This window comes from Rhinolophus sinicus, chromosome 14 (assembly GCF_057876585.1).
Source record: "Rhinolophus sinicus isolate RSI-liver-muscle chromosome 14, RSI-T2T, whole genome shotgun sequence".
NCBI classification, from domain to species: domain Eukaryota; kingdom Metazoa; phylum Chordata; class Mammalia; order Chiroptera; family Rhinolophidae; genus Rhinolophus; species Rhinolophus sinicus.
This window is the reverse complement of record NC_142514.1, coordinates 104,849,215-104,871,169: the sequence shown is the minus strand read 5'-3', so window position 1 is coordinate 104,871,169 and position 21,955 is coordinate 104,849,215. Positions and strand designations below refer to the sequence as shown.

The 21,955-nt window shown below is 39.1% G+C and overlaps 1 protein-coding gene across 7 annotated transcripts in view; it reads right to left on the bottom strand.

Annotated features, from left to right (window-relative positions):
• CADM1 (cell adhesion molecule 1) overlaps positions 1-21,955 on the bottom strand; it is a 339,012-nt gene that overhangs the window by 45,671 nt on the left and 271,386 nt on the right. For all 7 annotated transcript variants that reach the window (XM_074335447.2, XM_019715453.3, XM_019715454.3 and 4 more), the window contains exons 4-6: positions 16,040-16,177; positions 13,798-13,956; positions 1,463-1,562 (exon numbers count right to left, since the gene is read on the bottom strand). In XM_074335447.2, coding sequence (XP_074191548.2) covers positions 1,463-1,562; positions 13,798-13,956; positions 16,040-16,177 — 397 coding nt within the window. The remainder of the gene's footprint in view (positions 1-1,462; positions 1,563-13,797; positions 13,957-16,039; positions 16,178-21,955) is intronic.

Genomic DNA, 21,955 nt, shown 5'->3' with positions numbered 1-21,955 from the left:
GCATATTCAATTGAACACAGTACCTTCTTCAGGAGAAAAAAACAGAGAAACAAAATATAGGTTAGCAAGCCATATACTATAAATGTGGTTAATGTAAGTACTGCAAGTGGCAAGAGACCCGTGAGTTTTTTTTGGTCCACAGAATTGTTTTGGAGGTAAGGTAGGCTGCTAACTAGGGCATAATTCAAATAGTTAAAAAAAAAAAAGAAGAAGAAGAAGATCTGAGTCTTCTGCAGTATTCCAAGCGAAATCGGCCACTCTGCCAAAGCTTGAAGCATTTAAAACCAGTAACTTTGGAAGACCAGAGGAAAAGCAAAATAGACCAAGACCATCTTTAAAACTCCAAATGGTTGGTACATAGAGAAGCAAATTCTAGTCCATGGAGAAGTAAACAAAATAGGGAGGGCTGAAGCGAGAAGAGAGCCCATTGCAGCCAGGCTCCCTTTGGCTCTCTGGTCTCTTGTCATAGAACATTCCTCAGATACAATGGGCAGAATTCTCTCCAAAGCTTTTGGGGTAGCTTTGTGAAGATGCTCTGAGTTCCTTATATGAAAACTGTGACCATCATGCTGGTTAGCAAAACTCTGAGTAGGGTGGAGATCATACCACAGGCAGAGGGAGCTCACTGCTGGGTTTTGTTGGGGACCAACCACAGAAGTTCGAGTGCTAACCCCAACACTGACCTTCTGTACCATTTTATGGTTCCATGGATTGTTTTTTCCCAGAGGAAGTTAAAACCAATCTTCCCTCTGCTAAAAGGATGAAAGATTCTCTCCTGCTCCCCAAACTAAGCTGACTAATACCTAAAGTGGTACTACCACCTGGCTTTGTGCTGTAGCAGTGATGCTATAGGTAGTTTCTCTCACTTTCATTCGCTTAGCGGCGGCAAGTAAAGCAGCTTCCTTCCACTTTTCAATAAGAGTGTTCATCAGTTTCTCTTATACGTACATATATTCCTTGAGAAAAGTTCCTGAATCATTTCTCACTAACAAACATATTGCTAGGAGTCACTTTTCTTTGAGGGAAGGAGAAGCAAAATCAAAGGTAGGGTAAATTCATTTGCCTCCAGCTGGCACTAAACACAGCAGCTTAATTTATGTCTAAAAACCATCTTTCCAGCAGCTTAGATATTACCACAGAAAGTAGCAGATATATCATTAGATTGTGGGCACACTAAAAATTTATTAGTATTTTGTGTGTGTGAGAGAGACAATAGTTCTGACAACTATGTTAATAAGAAAATAGAATTGGCTGAGATTTCAGTCTTAGCTGGTATTTCATTTTTCCCCCATCCCACGATTAAGAATCCCCCTTTTCACTGAATATTCTTTTATTTCCTGAAAAATATTCCATCCTTTACAGCAGGAGACAGGTGACAGGCCAATGAGCTGTGAATGCACATCTCTGTGTTGTGACATTTACTGCTCGTGACCCTCTGCTAACCTTGGCCTTCAGAACTTACTGGGGCTTCCCGATGGCTTCACATGTTAACTCAAGCGCGTCCCCTTCCCGGGTTAGGCCTTGTAGAGGGTAAGTCATCTGAATATGCACTTGAGGCTTATCTGTATGACAACAACAAAAGTATGTTTAGCAAATGATATCATCAGGCAAAATCAGACTTGCAGGCTGCCACAAACCCCGTACTACTGGCGCTCATTCTCTCCCCATCCTTATGTCTTCAGTAACATCCTTCTAATTAGTTAGTAATCCTGGCATTTGCTCAAATTAAATTGACTAATAACTCTAAGGAGTGAACTGCGAATAGATAAGAGATTCATAAGCCAACTGCGCCACATCAAACATTTCCTGTGAAATACATTTTGTTACATTGAAGTTTATCTCCAAACTCACTCAAGCTAAAGGAAACTCATTTGCCTTCATGCTGAGGTGAAGCCACAGATATTTGTGGTGCTCAGAATTGATACATTTTATCATATATCATATATTACTATGTGACAATATGTTGTGACACTGCATATTAATAAGTTTGCTTCTTCTATGCTCGTTTTCAAATGGGAAAGGCAACACTTCTGACTTCTACTCAAATAGCTTTAAAAATAAAGAAATGAGAGGTTTTGGTGGCCCCTAATTAAACTGTTTGACTTCTCAATGCAAACATATAAGAAGGCAGGGCACTGACAGTCTACTGAGAGCCTACTATGTAGGAACTGTAACTGGTGGAATAACCCGTTTTAGGGACGAGAACACTGGTACTGAGAATGAAGCAGCGACACACCTAATGAGAGACAGCCCCATGACATGGATGCTGGAAGGAATTTCTGATTCAAAACCACATTTCCCAGTAGCAATCCATTATTAAAAACCAAGTATAGCTTTCAAATGCAGTGAATTAGGCAGGTGACATGAGTATTCTTATCTCTGCTAGCTACTTAGAAACTGTGTTGTTAGTTTGTGGGGTATGGGCATGAGAGATGAATGCTGGGAGGCACAGGGAGTAGGGAGGGAAGTGGAAGAGAGCAGAATTAAATACACATACAAATACATGTACCAAGAAAACCTGGATGAAACTGGGAGGCTTTTATTCTGTTCTGAACTAACAAGCTGTTTATTAATCCCTAAACCATTTTCTCATTTAATTCTGTGGCTCTGTAAATGTATATTTTTGGAAGTGTACTCAAGAGTAATAAATGTGAGAGGGCAAGACATCAGTTGGCTGAAAGGTCAGAACAATTTCCATAACTTTACTTTCTCAGACAATCACACCACCTAAACAACAGCCCCTTGGCCTTTCACAAGCAGTGGTTAGTTCATTAACATTCATCCTATGGAATATGGGAGAAAATAGAAATATGGCAGGGCTCAACCCATCTTAACGTGGACTCAGCTAAGTAAGCTGCACGGGAGTCCTCTCTAGGGATGGCTAGCTGCTTTCCAGAGACACTCTGATAGTCTTCCTTCCTACCAGAGATCTTTCTCTTATATCTTTGAAAATTAGGTGGCATTCAAAAGCTTTGAAGAGAGCCTTCTTGTCTAGGCATATACAGTACACACAATGAGTTGGTAACGCTTTCTGAAAAGCTAAGTCACTTGCCAGAGAACTCAAATTAACAGGCCCAAAGCTCCAGATGACCCATGTAAGTAACACGGTTCTTTTCTTACACTTGCTGGCAAAGGAAATGTTTTAAGAGGAAGATGGCCTAGTGGTTTCCAGATACTTATAACTGGGCTGGGAAGGTAGTCATTAAAGAAAGAGAAATACGGGAATAAACAGGATGACCTTGAATGAGGACTGACTGCTGGGTGGAAGCAAGAGCTGCAGACTGTCTCTTAGGCTAAATACCACCACTGGGTGACATATGTGGGTCTATTATTTTTAGTGGTATAACACATACCAAAAACAAAACAAAAAAAACAACACAGACAAGAGACCTGCTTCCTTGTTCATACTCAGAAAAAGCATCACTTATGGAGTTCCTGGTTAGGCAACCTCTGTCATTCTTGTCCATGAACCATTTAGGGTGAGGCTAAATTTAAAGCCCCAAATTTGGGCTGAAATGTAACATTTGCTTATAGGTTAATCTCTGATTCACGGGAGTGCTACATTTTCCATGCACTGCTGACTTCCGCCCATTAATTAAGAAGCAGAATGCTTGCTGGCCTATGTAGAAGGCCCCCTTTTCCCCCGCCTTGTGTAATTTACAAGCAAACAGAGAGGGTATATTTTTCAGCACAGTGCACTAAGCGCTTTACATGCTCAACGTCCATTAATAAAGAGAATGTTGAAAATTTAATCTACTCTGCCTTTTCAGTACCACTGAGTTTGTTTTAGTTAAATGCTTTTTTATGTTACTAATGGCTGTTTACCAGTTGTCAATTACTCACATAAATTAGGAAGAACAAGCTAAGGATTTGCTATACATGGAATTTATATTTAAAAAAAATCGTATACTAAGCTATAGAAAATGAACCTTCTATTTTGATAAGTGATTTTTCCTAATTTACTCTTTAGATTTCTGGAGAAACATCTACCATCTACTTATGGGTACAGCTGCCACAGTTACCTTAATAGCTGGGTAAAAAAGGTAAACATTAATCTTGCTTGCATTATACAGAAAAATTTCCTCCTCTGTTGACACATGCAGTATTTATAGGCATATTATGAGACCATGGGGCAGCTGAGCGACCTTCACTCCCAGCCTAGGAGCCACACACAGAAAGTCTACGTGCCAAGACCCCTCCCTGGTTGAAGGAAACTTACAAACAAATCCTGTTCCCTGTTCTTTGCCCTGAAAGGGCAACTTAGGTATTCTCAACAGGTGGACTGGAAGCTGTGGGATTCCACTGACACCTCGAGAACTCAGGGATGTTCCAATTTCCCAGGAAGATCCTGACCATAATATGAGAATGTCAAAATACTGAACACTGCAGATGGCTGACTGAGTAGCCCAGAGCTCATCATTTATATTTTAATTATGTTCATAAATCAAATGTTATAACCCACCAAATCTTTTCTGAAACAGAACCAGACTCCAAGATTTATTTTTAAGTAATGAGGTAAGGCTCAGTACATTTTCTAGGTGATCATTTTACGCCTCAGTTGGTGTTGTAAGGCACAAGGCTAAAAGCCAGACGACACTTTCTACCCAAGTGCAATAACTGTCCAGAAATGTAGCTCTCAGAATGGCTTAATGTCATTATAAAATGGAACTGCTATATAAAAATAAGAAAAATAGTTAGGTCTGTGCACTTATGGAACATTACAGTTACCGAGATGGCATCACCAACAGCCAATCAATTAGGTCGAGGAATATGAGGTTTTCCTAATACACTGTAATTGTCTTTAAAACTCCGTAAGACATTTAGCAAGACTGCCATAGCAGACAAAACTCATTCCTTAGTCAAAGGTGCACAGAGGGTTAAATACCAGGAGGCTTTAGGTCACACTTCAGTAGCAACCAATTAGAAAAAGAGCATTAGAAAGACATTCTGATTTGATGAGACTTTATTTAAATGTACTTTGCTCTGTCTATAAAAGGAAACTATATGTATATAAAAGGAAACCCTTAAAGAGGTTAGAATGACTTGGTGGCAGATTACAATTGATTTCATACCAGTCTGACCTTGCACCCACCACATCCTACGATCTTTTCAGAAGATGAAATGCAAGACTCTATAACCTGTACTTCACTTTCCTAGGTGACAAAAAATCATAGTCACCTTCTCTCTAGAGCACAACCCTAATGCATCAGGTCTTTAAAATTTTGTATTTAAAAAAGGAATTCTGCAGTTTCCTTTTGCCTGGGATGGCACCGTTCTCATGTACTGGAGAGGACTAGAGCTGAGGCCAAGTGGGAAGGCCTCCCTGATAGCTCAGCAGACCTATTATCTCAGGGGTTCCTGCACGTTCCCTCTTCCTGAGAAATCTAAGGAGTGTGGGCCACAAACGTTCTCTGACGTGCTGACTGCAACCAGGCCCAAACGCTTCAGTGCAAATCTGCTCCTGCAACTGCATTTGGGACGCAGGCTCTTCCTTACTTAGATTTCATCCAATATTCTGACACACAAATTAGAGTGGGAGTGGATGCCTGTGGAGCACGGGCTGTTTCAGGGCCGACAGGGGCAGTGTATCAAGAACTCAAGAGTCCAGCTGTATCAGCATGACTGGGAGAGGGTTTGAGTCGGTGCCTGTGCATTCAAGTGGGGGAAGCATTGTCTGAAGAGTCTTTGTCAATCGTGGAGGATTGCTGCAGTTTGGGGGACTGTGACAATGCAAAGATTGATGTGAGATTTGGTGAGTAGTAGGGGCTATTTGAGTTCAAAGCAAGAATCAACCCCTACAAATGGCTGCCAAAATGGGGGCGAGGACAGCTTTGCACTGCAGGAGGGCAATGTCTAGTAATACACGGTGATTGGCACTGGTTAGAGAACAAGTCACACTGAGCTCTCAGAGGAGTTAAAGAGAACACCTTGCAAAAGGTTTGCTTTCTATTGTCCTGATATGTTCATGAATGATTCTCACTACCATGTGTTTGTTTGCAAGGTAAAGGAGCACCTGCTGTTACATGTGTTGTATGCACTGGAGCACTGCAACTGCACTTCTTGAGGAGGACTGAGCTATTATGAGTGGGATGAGTCAAGTCTGGTGGGACTGACGTGGAACCAAAGAGCATGTGCCACATTACCCCAGTAGAATGCAATTTCCTCCTGTAGCAACTTGTAAGTAGCTTTGTCAATATTGAAATTACTGTTTACCCAACAGAATCAAATTCTGTTTTGTGATGTTGTGGCATGAATTTGTTTCCAGCGTTTTTTTAATGGAGTGCACACTCACAGAGCATTCCTCCATATCTTATGAGAACTCTTCAAAATTTGAAGTGAACACTGGGCAAGAAAATCCTTATGGCAAGATTTTCTGGGCCACCACTGGAGCCCACGCCCACTTTGGGCTGTCCTGCGGTGGGTGGCAGGGGCGCAGGGTAGGGCCAGGCTGGAGTAAGTGCACAGCTATGGCCCCATGGCTGCAGCTCTGCTCCATCTTCTTCATGTCAATGCCTTCTCCACGGCTGGTACTGGCTTGGCTGCAGGCGGCTCCAGCAGAGCGCAAGGTGCTGACACCTGTGGCTGGAGGACGCTGCTGATTCTGTAATTCTGCACTCGGATGAACTTCCATTAAACTCCCCAAGACACATGATTAAACTATTGTGGTGCTCCTAGAAGATATGCCCTGAATGCTACTACTCTTTTAAATGCAAAAGACACCTTTTTATTGCCATAATTTGATCATAGTAGCATAGCCTGTGACTCTGTGTTTGGTGCTCACCGATGGTTTGTGGATAACATTCCATTTTTTTCAGCATGAAACCCAACACTTCAAATCCCTAAAGTGGTGTCAAATTTATGATTAATAAAAACATTTATTGTAAAGAAAAAAGATTTTCTGCATAAGAATGTTAGCTCTGTAAAAAGAAAAGTTTGGGGTTTTTTTCTGAACCCTGGTGGCTAGAACAGTGCTAATGTCTGGCCTACAGTAGGCATTCAATACTTATTTGCTAAATGAATGAATGAGAAAATACAGAAATGTTGGGATATGCATTTCTACTGATAGCTCTGCTGATTAAAAAAAAAAAAATCGGACCATGAATCCATCTTATTCCTGTTAAGATAAACAAGGCACATTATAATATTCAAGTTTATTTAAGCATACACCAATTTGAATCAGGCAGTGCAAAACTCAAAGTGCTCCACTAGTAGGCGCTAGGGGAAAAGGTTTTTATAGAGAAGATAAGGAAGCAAAGCAAGGAAATGATTAGATTTCTATAGCTTACTCAGCTGCCTTACTTGGGAATACCTAGTTGACTGTGATTGGTTGTATTTAAGTTTCATTTTCGTGGAGTGCTTTGACTTTAGTTTTGGTTTGCTTATGTAGACTACCATTAGAACCACCTCAGTCTGCTGGCCTACGTGTTTAATTATTTTAACAGCCCTCATCACAAAATATAATTGTATTTTCGTTTTGGAAGGTCAATGCAGCTCCCAAAATGTGAAGTTTAGCTCAGGTGTTCTGATTTACATACTTCCACTTCACTACACATCTATTTAGCATTTCTGGTGTATCTCAAGTTGGCATCTTAAGGGAAATCATAAAGGATTTTGTTTGACCATTCTCTTTAGATTTTTAGATGCCCGCTTCACAATCATTTAACCTTTCACAGAATCAAAATTTGACCTTGAGAACCATTAAGTGAAGAATAAACATTAGAAGACTGGTTTCTCTGTGTAAGTATTCAATGTCCACAGCAACAGAGACACATCTTTCACAAATACACTAGGTCAGACAATAAAATATAGGAAGACAGCAGTAGTAAGAGGCCTCTTCCTACAGGGTATGCCTTTAGAAGGCAGAGACAAGGCAAAAGCTCTCTTCCTTAATCATCATTCAAGTCTTGCTCACAATGTATCTGGCCAAACATTTACTCTTTGTATTTTGAATATTGGTTACTCGGCCTCCTGCTTGCTCTGGCACCGCAGAATGCACCACTAACAATCTATCGAGTTAATAATATCAGGAACTTGTATTCCACTACAACTCTGTGTTAACACAAAAAATGACAGGTGAAAACATTAGTTTGAATCAGGGGTCTCCATGCCTTATTTCTCATGAGGAAAAATAAATACGGAAATAACTTTCCTGAAACGCAATTCATTGCTTTAAAAAATAAAAGGGGGAGTGGGAGGAAGTATATTATGTTTAGAGTGGGGGGAAAGAGACACTGGAGCTCAAGGGGAAACAGGCCAAATCTGAAAATTCCAGCTATTATGCTTTGAAGAGCATGAACTAAGAACAGAATTGATGGGGGAGCAGATGTGGTATAGGAGCTGCTCTTGGAAGCTATGTCTTATGCTCCACTCCAAACAAGAAAGACTTTCCAATTTCCAGGTTTTTCTCCTTCCTTCACTGCAGGGCACTGTCGATACCAGAGAAACATTTATTTTGGCGCAGATAAAGAACAGGTTTTGATCATCTCCTCAATGCCCAATTTCCCCCCAGTTGAGGGAATGAAAGAAAAATGCTAGCCTTCTCTAGACCTTGGATGAACAGGAATATGGATTTACAAAATACCTGACTACATCAAGTCAATAAAACTAATTTTGAAAATGATGCCCACGTGCATGATTAACTGTCAGATGATAATCAGAGCAGGGAAGGCATTCAAACACCCATTTCTAGAGTCTTTGTTTTCATGCTCCCTTTGAAAACTCATCTCTTAATTTTTTTTTTTTTTTTTTTTTTACAAATACACACACATACAAAACCTTCGCAAAATCAGTTCTGCAAAAACATTTTAAAGAGCAAAGCTATGATGGGGGAAAGCAAAAGACACACAGCAGTAATTGAAGAGCTTCAGATTCACCTCAGTCCAGAGTAAGGCTTTCCCCCCTTTGCACAGCAATCTGAATTTCACACTGAGGGTCACAGCTTTTCTTTGAATTCCCAGCTTATGTCGCTATGTGTTGCCACCTTGATGCTATTTAGACAGTTTTCTTTTAACGCAGAGTGAACTGTTCTCGTTTAAACAGGCTTTTATTTGACAAGAGTACGTTCCCTCAGATCTAAAGCTCTACTAACAGGGCTACAACTGTATCATGCTCTGCTATAATCAACCATGTTGTAAATTCGAGCAACACTGCGTACCCCGACATTTGGAAGAAAAAATGCACAGAAAGAATTGAGGGTCATATAGCTCAGAACATTCAAAAGCAAAACTGTTCTCTGCCTAACAGCTAAGGCAAGAGAGCTTTGAATTCCAGCTCGCGAGCATAATTACTTTCTGTTTTAAACATTTAACTGCGTGCTGCTGCTGCATTCTTGCCGAATCTCAGAATGAAAGCTAGAAAGCTAAGAGCCCTACTGTATGTTCTTCACTCCCAGCAACGTTCCTATGAGAAAACCTTATTAATGAGCTTGCAAACGAGCACCCAACAGGGAAATGTCACAAACAAGAGCAGCTAATGCCCCAGAAAATCAAATAACTGAACACTTGGCTGATTGTGGTGCCTTTCATATTTATAATGAAAAGGGGGGAGGGGGAACTTTAATTCACTAATTCTGAAGGGGTCAACACCTTCCTGAACAAAACAACTCATTTATTTATGTTCAGAAATCTCCAGATGATAAATTACATTGATGTTAATCACTTCAGTGCATACTACACAATTAATATCTGTACTCACCAAAAACTTAAGGATTATTAAAAGTATGACAGCACACACATCTGGCTGATTTTTCACATAATTGGGCACAACAATTTCTCCTGGTACCACAAATAAGGGTCCTAACAAACAAACACTGCAAAATTCTGTGTTCAATTAATTAGGACTTAAATCCACAAGACAAAAGCAATTCCAAGCCATAGCTCAAGCCTTGTCTTCTATGCAATATGGTAGCACTACCTTCATTGTACCCCTCCTTCTCCTGTCAGAGTTAAAGTCAGATACTTAATGGCATACAATGTAGGTTTTCATTATTTCATTTCATTTTTTTAAAAAACAGTATTTTTTTAGGAGGAGATAATTTATAAAGAATTCAAATCTATTTTGTGTCATTTATCCCTGTTCATATCCTGGTAAACAACCATTCCTCTTAGATTAGGTAGAGAGAGGTTTCCATAAGCCTTCAGGTAGCAAAACAGGCCAGGCTGAACCAAATAAACACACTTAATACCAATCCCATCCATTTAGATTTGCCTGCAGGGTAATCTTATTCACCCAGAATAGAGCAATTCTTAGTCTGAGGTCCATGGATGAGCTCAGTGTGTCCTGGTGATGAGTTAATATTTATCACTGATAATATAAGAAATCTTTTGAGGTGGCAAAGAAAAAACATTTAAAAATAACAGTTGTATAATAATTGGAATGCTTATTAGATATAATACATATAGAAAATAAAACTCATAATTTTATAGGTATTTTTACCTAGGTCTTGGGTAGGCTAAAGCAATAAAGTGACTTAAAGATAAATTCTAAATAGGGCAAGAATAGAGAACCTGTTGATGGGGTAAAACTTACGAAAGTGGCCCTCCGATAACTGAAGTTAAGTAAACTCTGTAGGGTCAACAGACTTCTTAAATTGTAAGCAAAATGTGGTGAATGTGTGATTTTGTTAAGCTATTCCATAGCTATCAAGGGATTTTTAAACGGGCCAATGATCCCAAAAGGTTGAAAACTGCTGACTCCAAGGGTTTGAGGTAATTAGTAAGTAAGGGTCTAATGTTACTCCTCACAGGGTATCCAAGATAATTCAAAATCCATGCAGGTTGGCTACTGAATCTCATGCATTAAAGTATGTCTTCTTTTCTCCTGGCCATCAAGACATGGTGCGGCTTGTCTGCAGAGAGAGGCCTCTTTGGGGAGAATGGAGTTCTTGAACCACTGTCCAGTCAATGACTGATATAGCTTTGGCACCCAATGATGGAGTGCCTTCGGCATCTCAGGCATGAGGCTTTTTGTTATTGCAAAGCTGCTGATGTTCAAGAAACGTAAAGCTGGTAGGTAATGATGTAGAGAATTCCAATTGTGTTTGAAGAAGCTACTTAAGGAATTCCTGGCTGACTGTAAAGTTCTCAGCAGTGGTCTACCGTGTTTCCCTGAAAATAAGACCTATCCGGTCGATCTTATATTAATTTTTGCTCCAAAAGACCATTAGAGCTGATTGTCCGGCTAGGTCCTATTTTCGGGGAAACACGGTAGGAATGGAGAGTAGTGAACCATCAGGAGACTTTCTTGAGCACAGAGGGTCTAATTGAAGATGCCAAACCAGATTCTAAATTCCATCCAGATTTAATATAATGCTTTGCGATTCTTAACCTTCTTGTATGCAAAAAGACTTTTTTTCTTACATATGTTCTTAAAAAATGGAGTATCAAGGTTAAAACGTTTGTAAGAGAACAGAGTCTCCCATAAAAAGGTGCCATGTCAGTTAAAAATGATCATTAGGTTTGTCTTCATTTTTGGAAGGCATTAGACTCATTTTCCTTCAGTTAAGGGCTAACAGTACTTCGTAAGATTGAAGTAAAATAGATTTAGATATGGTTACTTTATTCCATTTCTTAAAGGGACAAATCTCACTTGAATCTACAGAATATGAAAAGACAAGGCTCTTAAAGATCATTATCAAATCTTCCAAGGAGTAGGAGGTATAATGCTTGAAATTTTACATTTGGGAGTGAGTGTAATGTTGTATGTGGGTGGGGCTATATTCTACTGAGAAGATACTCCGGGAAGCTCCTGAAAGAGTTTAGGGGTGGGAACTGGGTGAATATCTACTCAGGTCTCACAAAGGAGCTAATGTATTATGAAAGCTAATGGGCCCCTACAAGGGAAGTTAATGGATATTAAGTTTGCTTAAATGAATTACATATTAACAAAGTCAAAAGAAATCTACTATCTGCCAATTTAGATAATATCTGATCATTTATGTTTTCCCATTATGGGGACATTACACCACAATAGTTTTAGTGATATGAACATTACAAGCACGATGCCCATAATGAAGCTACGTAATGAAGTAGATGAAACGAATTAACAAGGAAAACCTGCGTTATGTAAAGTTAAATTGAGCCAAGCTCAGAGGAAGAAAGGATAGAACGGGGTGATGGTCTCTCAGAAGCAACTTTTTATAACTTTCCCTGTCCCGTTTTGCTCAATTTAAACACATGACAAAGACTGTAGTAGGTTGAATGGTGACCCCCCCCTCCGCTCCCCCAAAGATACGCTCACTTCCTAACCCCTGGAACCTGTGACTATGACCTCATTTGCAAAGAGATCTTTGCATATGTAACTACATTAAGGATCTTGAAATAAGAACATTCTGGATTATCTGAGTGGGCCCTAAATCCAATGACAGTGTCCTTGTGAGAAACACACAGGGAAAAGGAAAAGGCCATGTGAAGATGTCCACAAAGACTGGAGAGATGTGGCCATAAGCCAAGGAATGCCGAGAGCCACCAGAAGCCAGAAAAGGCAAGGAAGGATCCTCTCCTCGGGCCTTTAGAGGGACTTCGTCCAACACCATGAATTCAGACTTCTGTCCCCAGAATTGTAAGAATCTGCTATTTTAAGCCACCAAGTTTGTGGTAATCTGTTATGGCAGCCCTAGGAAATAATAGAAGAATTCATAGAGGGCAATGCTTTTCCTTTATCAGACGCCCAATCATTGCCATCCAACCAAAGTCTTGTAATATTTTCACTATGTATACTCAAACATCCCCTGCTGTTTTTCAGAGGCCAAGGCATAGAGCCTTTTGATTCAAAGAGTGAAATGGCTACTTAGCCACAACCTTGGTGCAGGATGGTGTTGTGCAGAAAACAGATATTTTTTTTTCACAAGTAGGAAAGCCCAGAAGAGAAGGTGAGGAGAACATCTTTAGTCCAAAGGGCACAGTGAGGAGATAACCTCACTCACCACAATACAGCTTTTATTGATGAAGCCATCGAGACTGTGGCACTGATCCACTTTTAAAGTCAGTTACAATTTAAGCTAAAAATGGAAGAGAACGTGTAATTTAAAACAAAATGCTGATGCAGAATGGGAATAAAATCTCTTCTAAAAAAACATCAGTACTTACGATGGGCTTAATGGGGGGGGGGGTTGCCCTAAATTTTGAAATTGACATAGAAATCATTACAGTCAATATTCACAAAATTTAATTAAGTCATGAGCTAGAGACGACTGGAATCATTTTAAAGTTTTAAATTTAGGTTAAATCTAGTATTTTCGAAATCTTTATTGGTACTCTAGAATATGACAGTGCTTCAGTAAAATAATCCTTTGCTTATTTTTCTACCAAGACACGAAATAAAAATTCTATCTATACTATATAAAAACACATGTATCCAATAAATGGCTTCTGAAGAGATTTTAAGCAACTGCTACTCTGTGCTCTCAGAATCAAATGCTTGGGTCTTGCTGTGGTCTGAATGTTTGCATTCCCCCAAATTCCTACGTTGAAATCCTAATGCCCTATGTAATGGCACTGGAAGGTATTGCCTTTGGGGGGCTGCTCAGGTCATGAAGATGCGGGCCTCATGATGAGGATTAGTGCCTCGTAACAGAGGTTCCAGAGAGCTCTCCAGCCCCTTCCCCATGTGACGACACAGCGAGAAGGTGCCAGATATATACCAGAAAGAGGGCTTTCACTAGAGCATGACAACGCAGGTGCCCTGGTCTTGGATTTCCCAGCCTCCAGAACTGGGAGAAATAAATGTCTGTTGTTTATAAGCTACTCAGTCTGTGGTATTTTGTTATAGCAGCTCAAATGGCCTAAAACAGGTACTCACACTGTACTTCTAGATACCGTTGGGTTTGCAGGTTTCCGGTGACAGCAGGGTGTTCCACCTGGCAGATCACTGGGACCCCATCATCCTCCTTGCGCACCTTCAGCATCAGCTGACTGGTCACCGTGTACATGTCTGACCATTCCTCCACCTCCGACTTGCCTGGGGGACACGACACGTACCAAGAAACCAGAGTTGGGTAAATTTCTGTCACTCTGTTTTTATATCCTGCCCCTCTCCCTGCCCCAACATGACTATTTTAACAAAGATGATGGCAGTCACTTGGGATAAAGGTAATCTGGGGGTAGACGACTGAGAAAAATGACAATTTCCTACTTTTCAACCTTACCGGATAGCAGTTAAGATATATTTCAACCCCATGTAATATATACCCTTTTTATTTAAATGTATTATATATGTTTCTTCTATCTCAAAACCTCCCATAGAAAGCTGGCTGGAAGTTGAACCATTTTGACATCTGACTGCTCGAGGCATTCAGGAGGAGGAAAAGAGAAGTGTTTTTCACCCCTAAAACCATCTGAATTTGAAATGTCTACTAGACTGTCATTCGGTTTAAAAATTCCAGGATATCATCCAAATCCCCTAAGTAATTCAATCAGGAACAGAGATACAAAGAATACCCTTCACCCACCCCCATCAGCAACAATTAAAGACGGAAAGTAACAAAACAGATTTCCATAATTGAAATTGTAATTGAAATGTTTAAACTCTGAGACTTTTGGAAGACCACAAAAAAGGCAACGGCAGTGGGTAGAGCAAAGGAAGCTATCGGCTTCAGGCCAGACGGGAGACACATCCAAGAACACCCAGAAAAGGAGGGAGGAGGCTTCCGGATGGGCTGAATAGGCCAAGGAGGCCATTCCTGAACTCAGCACTTCCTGGGACAAGACGCACCATTAACTTTCTTTTAATGTTTTGTACTTATCGGTACACATTTAATGGCTCAATTCACTTAGACAGAAAAGCAGAGGGGAAATGAGAAACTCCTTCCTTCCAAAACCATACCTAGGAAATAGGAGATTAAAACAGAGTGAGCTTTTTGAAACTTAAGCTGTTATATATAGATTCATCTGTTTCTAGGTATAGCGTTTTGTATCCCCTTACTGAAAGGGCTTATTCTTTTCTTCCTGGCACTCTTTATTTATTTTACAAGCACATACAAAGCACTTACCTTGGCCCAGATACTAGCTACATGCTTTGCAAACATTCACTCACCGCATTGTCATAAGAGCCACATACTGTATGCAACGCTAATGTCCCCATTTTAGAGGAAACTGAGGCACACAGCCAGCATTTCCAGAAAATAACCAGAGGAGTTCAGCCCTTGAGCCCTTTGTGCTGGGTACTACTTGCAAGGACACCCTTTGAAAAGGAAAGAATCAGAATGCTGACATGCGCGAGGACTTAGAATAACTGAACAAATGGGTCAAATAGGGGACAGGCTGTATCCTTTAGCCAATGTAATGGCTAAGGCAACAGACATTTGAGGATCTAGGACTCAAACTTGGGATACCCTAGCACTGAGGGAGAGACGATGGGGGCAGGGTTACAGGAACTGCCTGTGCAGCCATCGCAAAATCAGAAACTTTGCAAAAGAACAAGCTGGTGAAATGGGCAACTGAATTACTGGTTTCACAAGAAAGGTGGTATTTGCAAATTCATAAATAGGATAAATTTCTTAGTCCGCTTTGCACAGCCACCATCGTAGGAAAGCACACTGTCAACACAGATGATAGTGCAACATATGTCAGAATGAATTGGAATTCACCGTAGTGAAGACCGTGATACACTTTTTAAAATGTGCAACATGAAAATTTGGAGTTCTGACCTTCCCTGAGTTTAACAGAGGAAAAGTAAAAGCAATGAGAACTGAGGGGGAAACATGAACAGTCTGAGCTCAGGGGACACCTCTAACAGTAGTTCTTCCTGGTCTAAAGAGTTCTAGTTCACAGGTCTAGTGCTTTCTGACCATCTAAGTGAAACTCTAGTGACAGACATCACCATAAACCCGCAAACCACAGAATGAGGACATGAATCAGAACAAGAAAATGCTGTTATGCTTTGGCCTCAAACACATTAGTAACTGATGACAAACCATATCTAAATGATTATTTTTGTTTCGGGGGCATGTGTTGCATTTGTCTTTCATTTCCACAAAGGCATACCCCTACCGGAACCATACCCCTGCAGAAACGACTTCAGTACAGGGCAAAGTGTACCTTACCTTTTAGCTCCTTGTTCCCTTTGAACCATCTGATAGTTGTGGCTGGTTTGCTGGCCATGGCGGTGCAGTTGACTTCAATCTCCTCGCCTTCCACTGCAGTGTCTTTCTGGATATCGATCATCAAATTACGTGGTGGGACTACAAATTAAACACGTGCTTTTTAAACACTGAATCTATTTCTGGACATATTCGTCTATTCATTAAAAACTAGCACCATTGTTATCGAAACAGGAGACAAATAATGGACATTCCTGACGAGAATTTAAAACAAACAAACTGCCACTGGAGGGGGAAAAAGAAGAAATACAAAGTCATCATCAAATAAAGTGAATTATGCAAAATCATTCAACCAGGAATTTTTGTCCTAAAGTTATCTTAAAAAATGACCAGTGTCCCATTCTTAAGTTACCGGTGACTAAGTTATACAATATAGATATCAGATCACTTAACAGTCATTACAAAATTGACCAGAAAGTCGATATGAAAGTAAGAGACATACACACTACTGAAATTATCATCCTTACCTGGAAGTCTCTGAAAGAAATATTCCTCCTTAAACTGAACCCTTGGATTCCAATCTTCATATGAAAGATTCCAAAGTCAACCAGCAAAGATCAAACACTTGGAGTCCCTTAAAAGAATCACTCACCATAAACACACATAGAAAAATTGTGCCTCAGAACCAGTTCTATTCAATTTAAATTATGTATAGAGATCCAGAATATAATCATTACTTCCTATGGATGGCGTGGTAATAAAATCGTTTGGCTATGAAGATGCAGTAATATAGGAAATGTCAGTTACTTTGCAGTAACTTTCCATATTCTGAAATCCAATGCTCCAGATTTTGGAAATCAAAGGTGAAAAAGATTATTAAGTGTTTGCAACTATATTTATGTATCAGAATTAAAACCACCCTTCCCTGAGCATATTAAACATATATGTAATAAAATAGAGTAAAATATTTGGGGGCTAAAATACTGGATATCAAATCAAGAGTATATATTATGATGGTGATGATGAAGAAAGCATCTTTTATGAAACTGAGTTGACAGTAAAACTTTGTATCAGTTGCAACTTCACCTCAAGACTGAGCTTCTTAAAATAAAAATCAGTAAGAATACTGAATTCAGTAGTGAATCTAAGAACATGAGCCCTGACCACCATGAATAAGCAAAGATGGTTCTGAGACTTATGATTAATATGTTTCTCAACTCAGAAGAGAAACAAGAAGTTAAATATGTATAAACATGCCATCCGGATGATCAAGTTGAATAATAAATCTCTGATTCTGCTTCAATAAATTATGGGATTAAACCACATATTTGGGATTTACAACTGTTCTAGTCCAATGTGAAAATGCTGCCCACAGGAAGACTTTCACACTGAATTAAAGCAGGTAAAAATTCATACATAGAATAATGGAAAAGTAAGAGTAAAGTGATTTGTTGCATATGTTTCTCAGCAAGACGGTGTGTTGTGGTGGAGGGGTGACTATTAGAGCAAGAGCAGGCCTCTTCTTTGCTCCCCTTGAAAGAGACAAATAACAGATTTGCTCAACTGGATGTGTTGCTAAAATGATATGGCCCCAATGAGTAGTTAAACATGGGAAAAAACTGCCCTAACTTTAAAAATGCATAAAGAGAGATTGTCTAATATCCAATTTGGAGTTGCACATCTGCCGGTATTTTAGGAGACACAGAAAGGCAGTAACAAAAGTCAATGGGGTGACTTCGGCCAGCTCCTTCCTTAGTGTAGTTTATCCTTGCTAGACGACAATCAGGTGGATTAAAGGTTTTCATCCCATGTACCTAGATAGTAGCGAATACACAGAAAGACTGGATGTTTAGGACTGACAAATACTACTGAATTCTGAATGCTGCATAATAGGAATATTGGGGGGGATGCTATTGTTTAAGCAAATGCTAAGGAAAAGATTGTGCGAGCCTAAGGGAAATAAAACCTTGATGAGCTGTGAGGAACAGCGTAAGAAGTAATAGAAAGGAAACAACTGTGGAGTAACACACCTAGGAATGTCCTCCCTCCAAACGTAGGAATGAAAGTCCAACAATAATAATTCCTTTCAAGGTCCAGGCAAAAATAAAAATCAAGTAATGAAAATAATTTCGGATGGTGACATATGCAATGATTCCCTATGGGAAATGTAATTAAGAAATGTAATTGATGGGATAGCACTCAATTTAAGAAAACTCAAATTGAGTATGGGATAGCCAAGGAAGGTGGGCTCCCTTAGGATATGACAAAGAGGGCAAATAGCTGAAGCTACTATAACACACAAAGCTCACTTTCCTGGAAAATACTAGCCAATGGAGTAGATCAGATTCCAGTTCGCATGTACAACCCTGGGAAAAACGCCTTGAAGGTCACTCTGTGGTAAACTGGGAATCTTCTTGATGGCAACAGAGTCAAGTGTTGTTAAAAGGTTCCAGTATGTATCACTGTCAAGTCTCAATGGCATTTAGTCCCACAGTCTTTGTCAGATACTTGCTTTCGGTGTGTTCCTGGGTATTTTTCTTTCATTCTGCCCTTTCTCCTACTGAGCCTGAACACACCTTAGCTTTCCTCATCATCTCCACAGCTATTCATCTTCAGCGGTATTTCATAGTGGAGGAAGTATTTATTCTCTCCATAAAATGGAGATGGCCATAATGATGAGGGCATGTTCTTTCCACATTATCAATAATGTCTGCTGGTTCAAAGTAAGGAAATGGGAAGGGGGAGGCAGAAATAAGGCCAGAGGAAAATTTACCAATGTCTCGTAGACTTTATTTGGGGACTGACAGACTGATTGGTCCTTATCTGGATTACCTACTGTTTGGAATTACCCATGTCAATTCCTCCTCTTTTGTAACAGATACACAATTGATCCTTGAACATCACAGGTTTGGGTTCATTTATACATAGATGTTTTTCAATAAATACTACAAATGTATTTTCTCTTTTTTATGATTTTCTTAGTAACATTTTCTTTTCTCTAGCTTATCTTATTGTACGAATGCGGATATAATACATATAACATACAAAATATGTGTTAATTGTGTTATCAGAAAGGCTTCTGGTCAACAGTAGCCTGTTAGTACTTAAGCTTTGGAGGACTCAAAAGTTGTATGTGGATTTTTGACTGCGCAGGAGCTGCCGCCCCTAACCCCCGTGTTGTTCAAGGGTCAGTTGTACTCTAAAGCTCCCTAACTTTCAGAGTGATTCCTGTAATCGCAGCTCCTATGATTATCTTCCTAAAGAGCTGAGGTCATCTTTAACTCTATGGCTAAGGTAAACATGTGGAAAACTTCAGAAGTGTTAGAAAATACGAGCAATGTAGAAAAATGAAGGACTTGTTTATTGTTGAGAAGAACATCCTGAAAATTAACTGAATGATTTTTCCAAAGTCCATAAATCGTTTTCTCAAGATTATGACCAGTATTTCTGGTCTATACTCAGATTAAAAGAAATAGTCAAGTATAGTTGGAGGTGTTTGGTTTACAAATATAAAATAAAATTTGATAGTTTGAGTCCTAGTGGTTTACTGATATCAGTTATAAAGTTGACTTCTCTCAGTTGGTTTCTTGTTTGTTTTTTGAAGAGTGAGAAAGCTTTGGAAAATATAAATGAGATGATTTAAGTGTATCTTTCTAAAAAAAGGGAGTTGGACAAGAAAATCTTGAAGTTTATTTTGGTCTATTAATTCTACCCTATTTTCTCATTTAATTTCATAATGTCTACTCTAATACAAAAGAGGTTAATAAAGTATAAAGATCCATTTATAAAAAAATGAATTAAAACCGCTACTAACCAGAGAACAGTTACACATGGTCCACTAAACAGACACATTTAGTAAAAACTGTCCGCAGCCATTAATGAAAAAAACCAAAGATATATCTAAGGAAGTGCATATAGATGAAAACCTGAATGAAAATCACATAGAAGGAACTACTAGAAAATAGCAAAGAAATGTCAAGGTTCTTCTTAGCTAACCTCAGATCTATAAGAGTGCTAATTATAAACATTACGCCTACAACATTTAAAAAAAATCAGCAATAGCAAGATGAGTCACCTTAATTACAACAAAAGAGGAGTCTTAAAGCTGATCAGTATGTGAAGTCTCACTCTAAGACCCTTTAAAATAATTAGGTTCTCCTGTTCCTGGAATCTTAAGAGTGAACACTAATCTTAGAAGGACAGGACTGTAATAATATTAGGTACTATTATCAGTAACTATATTAATCTTAAAGCATTGTATGCTCTCTCTAGTTCATCTCCTCTGATGAATAGCAGTATAAAGAGAATCCTACACTATGATCTGGAGAAAGAAACGAACTCTTCACAAGTGAAAGGCGTGAATGAATATCCTACAAGGCACCCAAAGGCATGCAAAATACAGGAGAGCTTTCAGTTTTTACATGGGTAAGACAATAAACATAATAGTAACTAACAAATACCCATCTCTATGTATTATAATTATGCTGAAATTTTTGCTGAATGTTTTAAACAACTAACAGATACATACACTAAAATGAGCATCTTCAACCTATGAAGAAGTTTGACAGCTGTGTAGGTACATATAGAGTCCTTTTCAGAGAGCCATAGATGGAAATGAAGAGGCTAATATATTCTTCATTCATTATAGCATCTAAAAATTCCCAACCTTGGGAGAAAGGTTTGCATATATGTGTATTAGCAGAAATTGTCAGGTTTTGGAATATGACGGACTCACACACTGATGACAACAATTTTACTTCATCAAGAAATCCTACAGTAAATGCAATAGAAAGAACATTAAATGAGTGTATAATATCTGCAAAAAGAACAATTGCTGGTATTACTTTCAAGTATATTTAAGTTACTCCTTCTATACACTATAAACAGGAACCTATTATTTCTAGAATAATCAGGCCTCCACAAGGATTACAGGTATAATGCCTCTCAAAAGTCCAGTGCTGGCATGCTGACTCCCAAGCACTGGGTGTCTTCAGTCAAACTGGCCCAATCCAGTGGGTCTGAGAACAAATGTACCAGATACTGGAAACTGACAGGCAGCAATTGCTTGCCAATGGCCAGATATACTCCTGAAAACAAAAGATGTGCACTTTAGGGGGAAAAAGTCCAGAAAACATCCTAGACTTAGAAGACACAAAGGTTATGAGACAGAATACTAAAGTCTGTTTCAAAGTCTATGATTCTTGATTCTTACCATGTGCATTGTAACCTGGGCAAGATGATTAACTTCTGATTATCATTTCTTTCTTTGAAACAAAGATATTCATACTTAATGGTATATATAGCAAAACATTCTGAAAATTCAAAATGCCACAAGTATATTCCATTTTATTGCTGTCACTTTTGTGGAAAAGCCATAAACAATGGTGGGTCAATGGGTGGATGGTTAAGTTCAAGTCTATGCAGCCAATAACTTACTCTAACAAGCACAGTGCTTTCAAATATTCTATAGAAGTACATGGACAGAAAACTACAAATGCATGCTGTTATAATTTTGGTACATTTGCAAAATACCAAAGTCGTCACCCCAGTGAAAGCTTCATGGTTACTATTTCTGCAGGTCTAATATGGATTAAAGCTGAAATTAGAGACAAACATGTACACCTAAAAGCTGTCCGTCATTAAACACAGACCGCATTAGAAACTGTATGGCCAGACTTGAAACAGGACTTTCTAAAATCAGTATTCCTCTTATCAAGAACATATACATAAGCATTAGGGACGTGTTTTCATTTAATGAATTAAAAAATATATTTTCTCTTTAACAGGTGTGCTTCAATAAAATAATGAGGCAGTAGCTCAATATGTATATCCATAAATACGTATATTTCATGCACACCAAGAAAATCGTCCTTCATATTTATCTTTCCTCTTTAATCTTCATATCATTACACCGAAAAG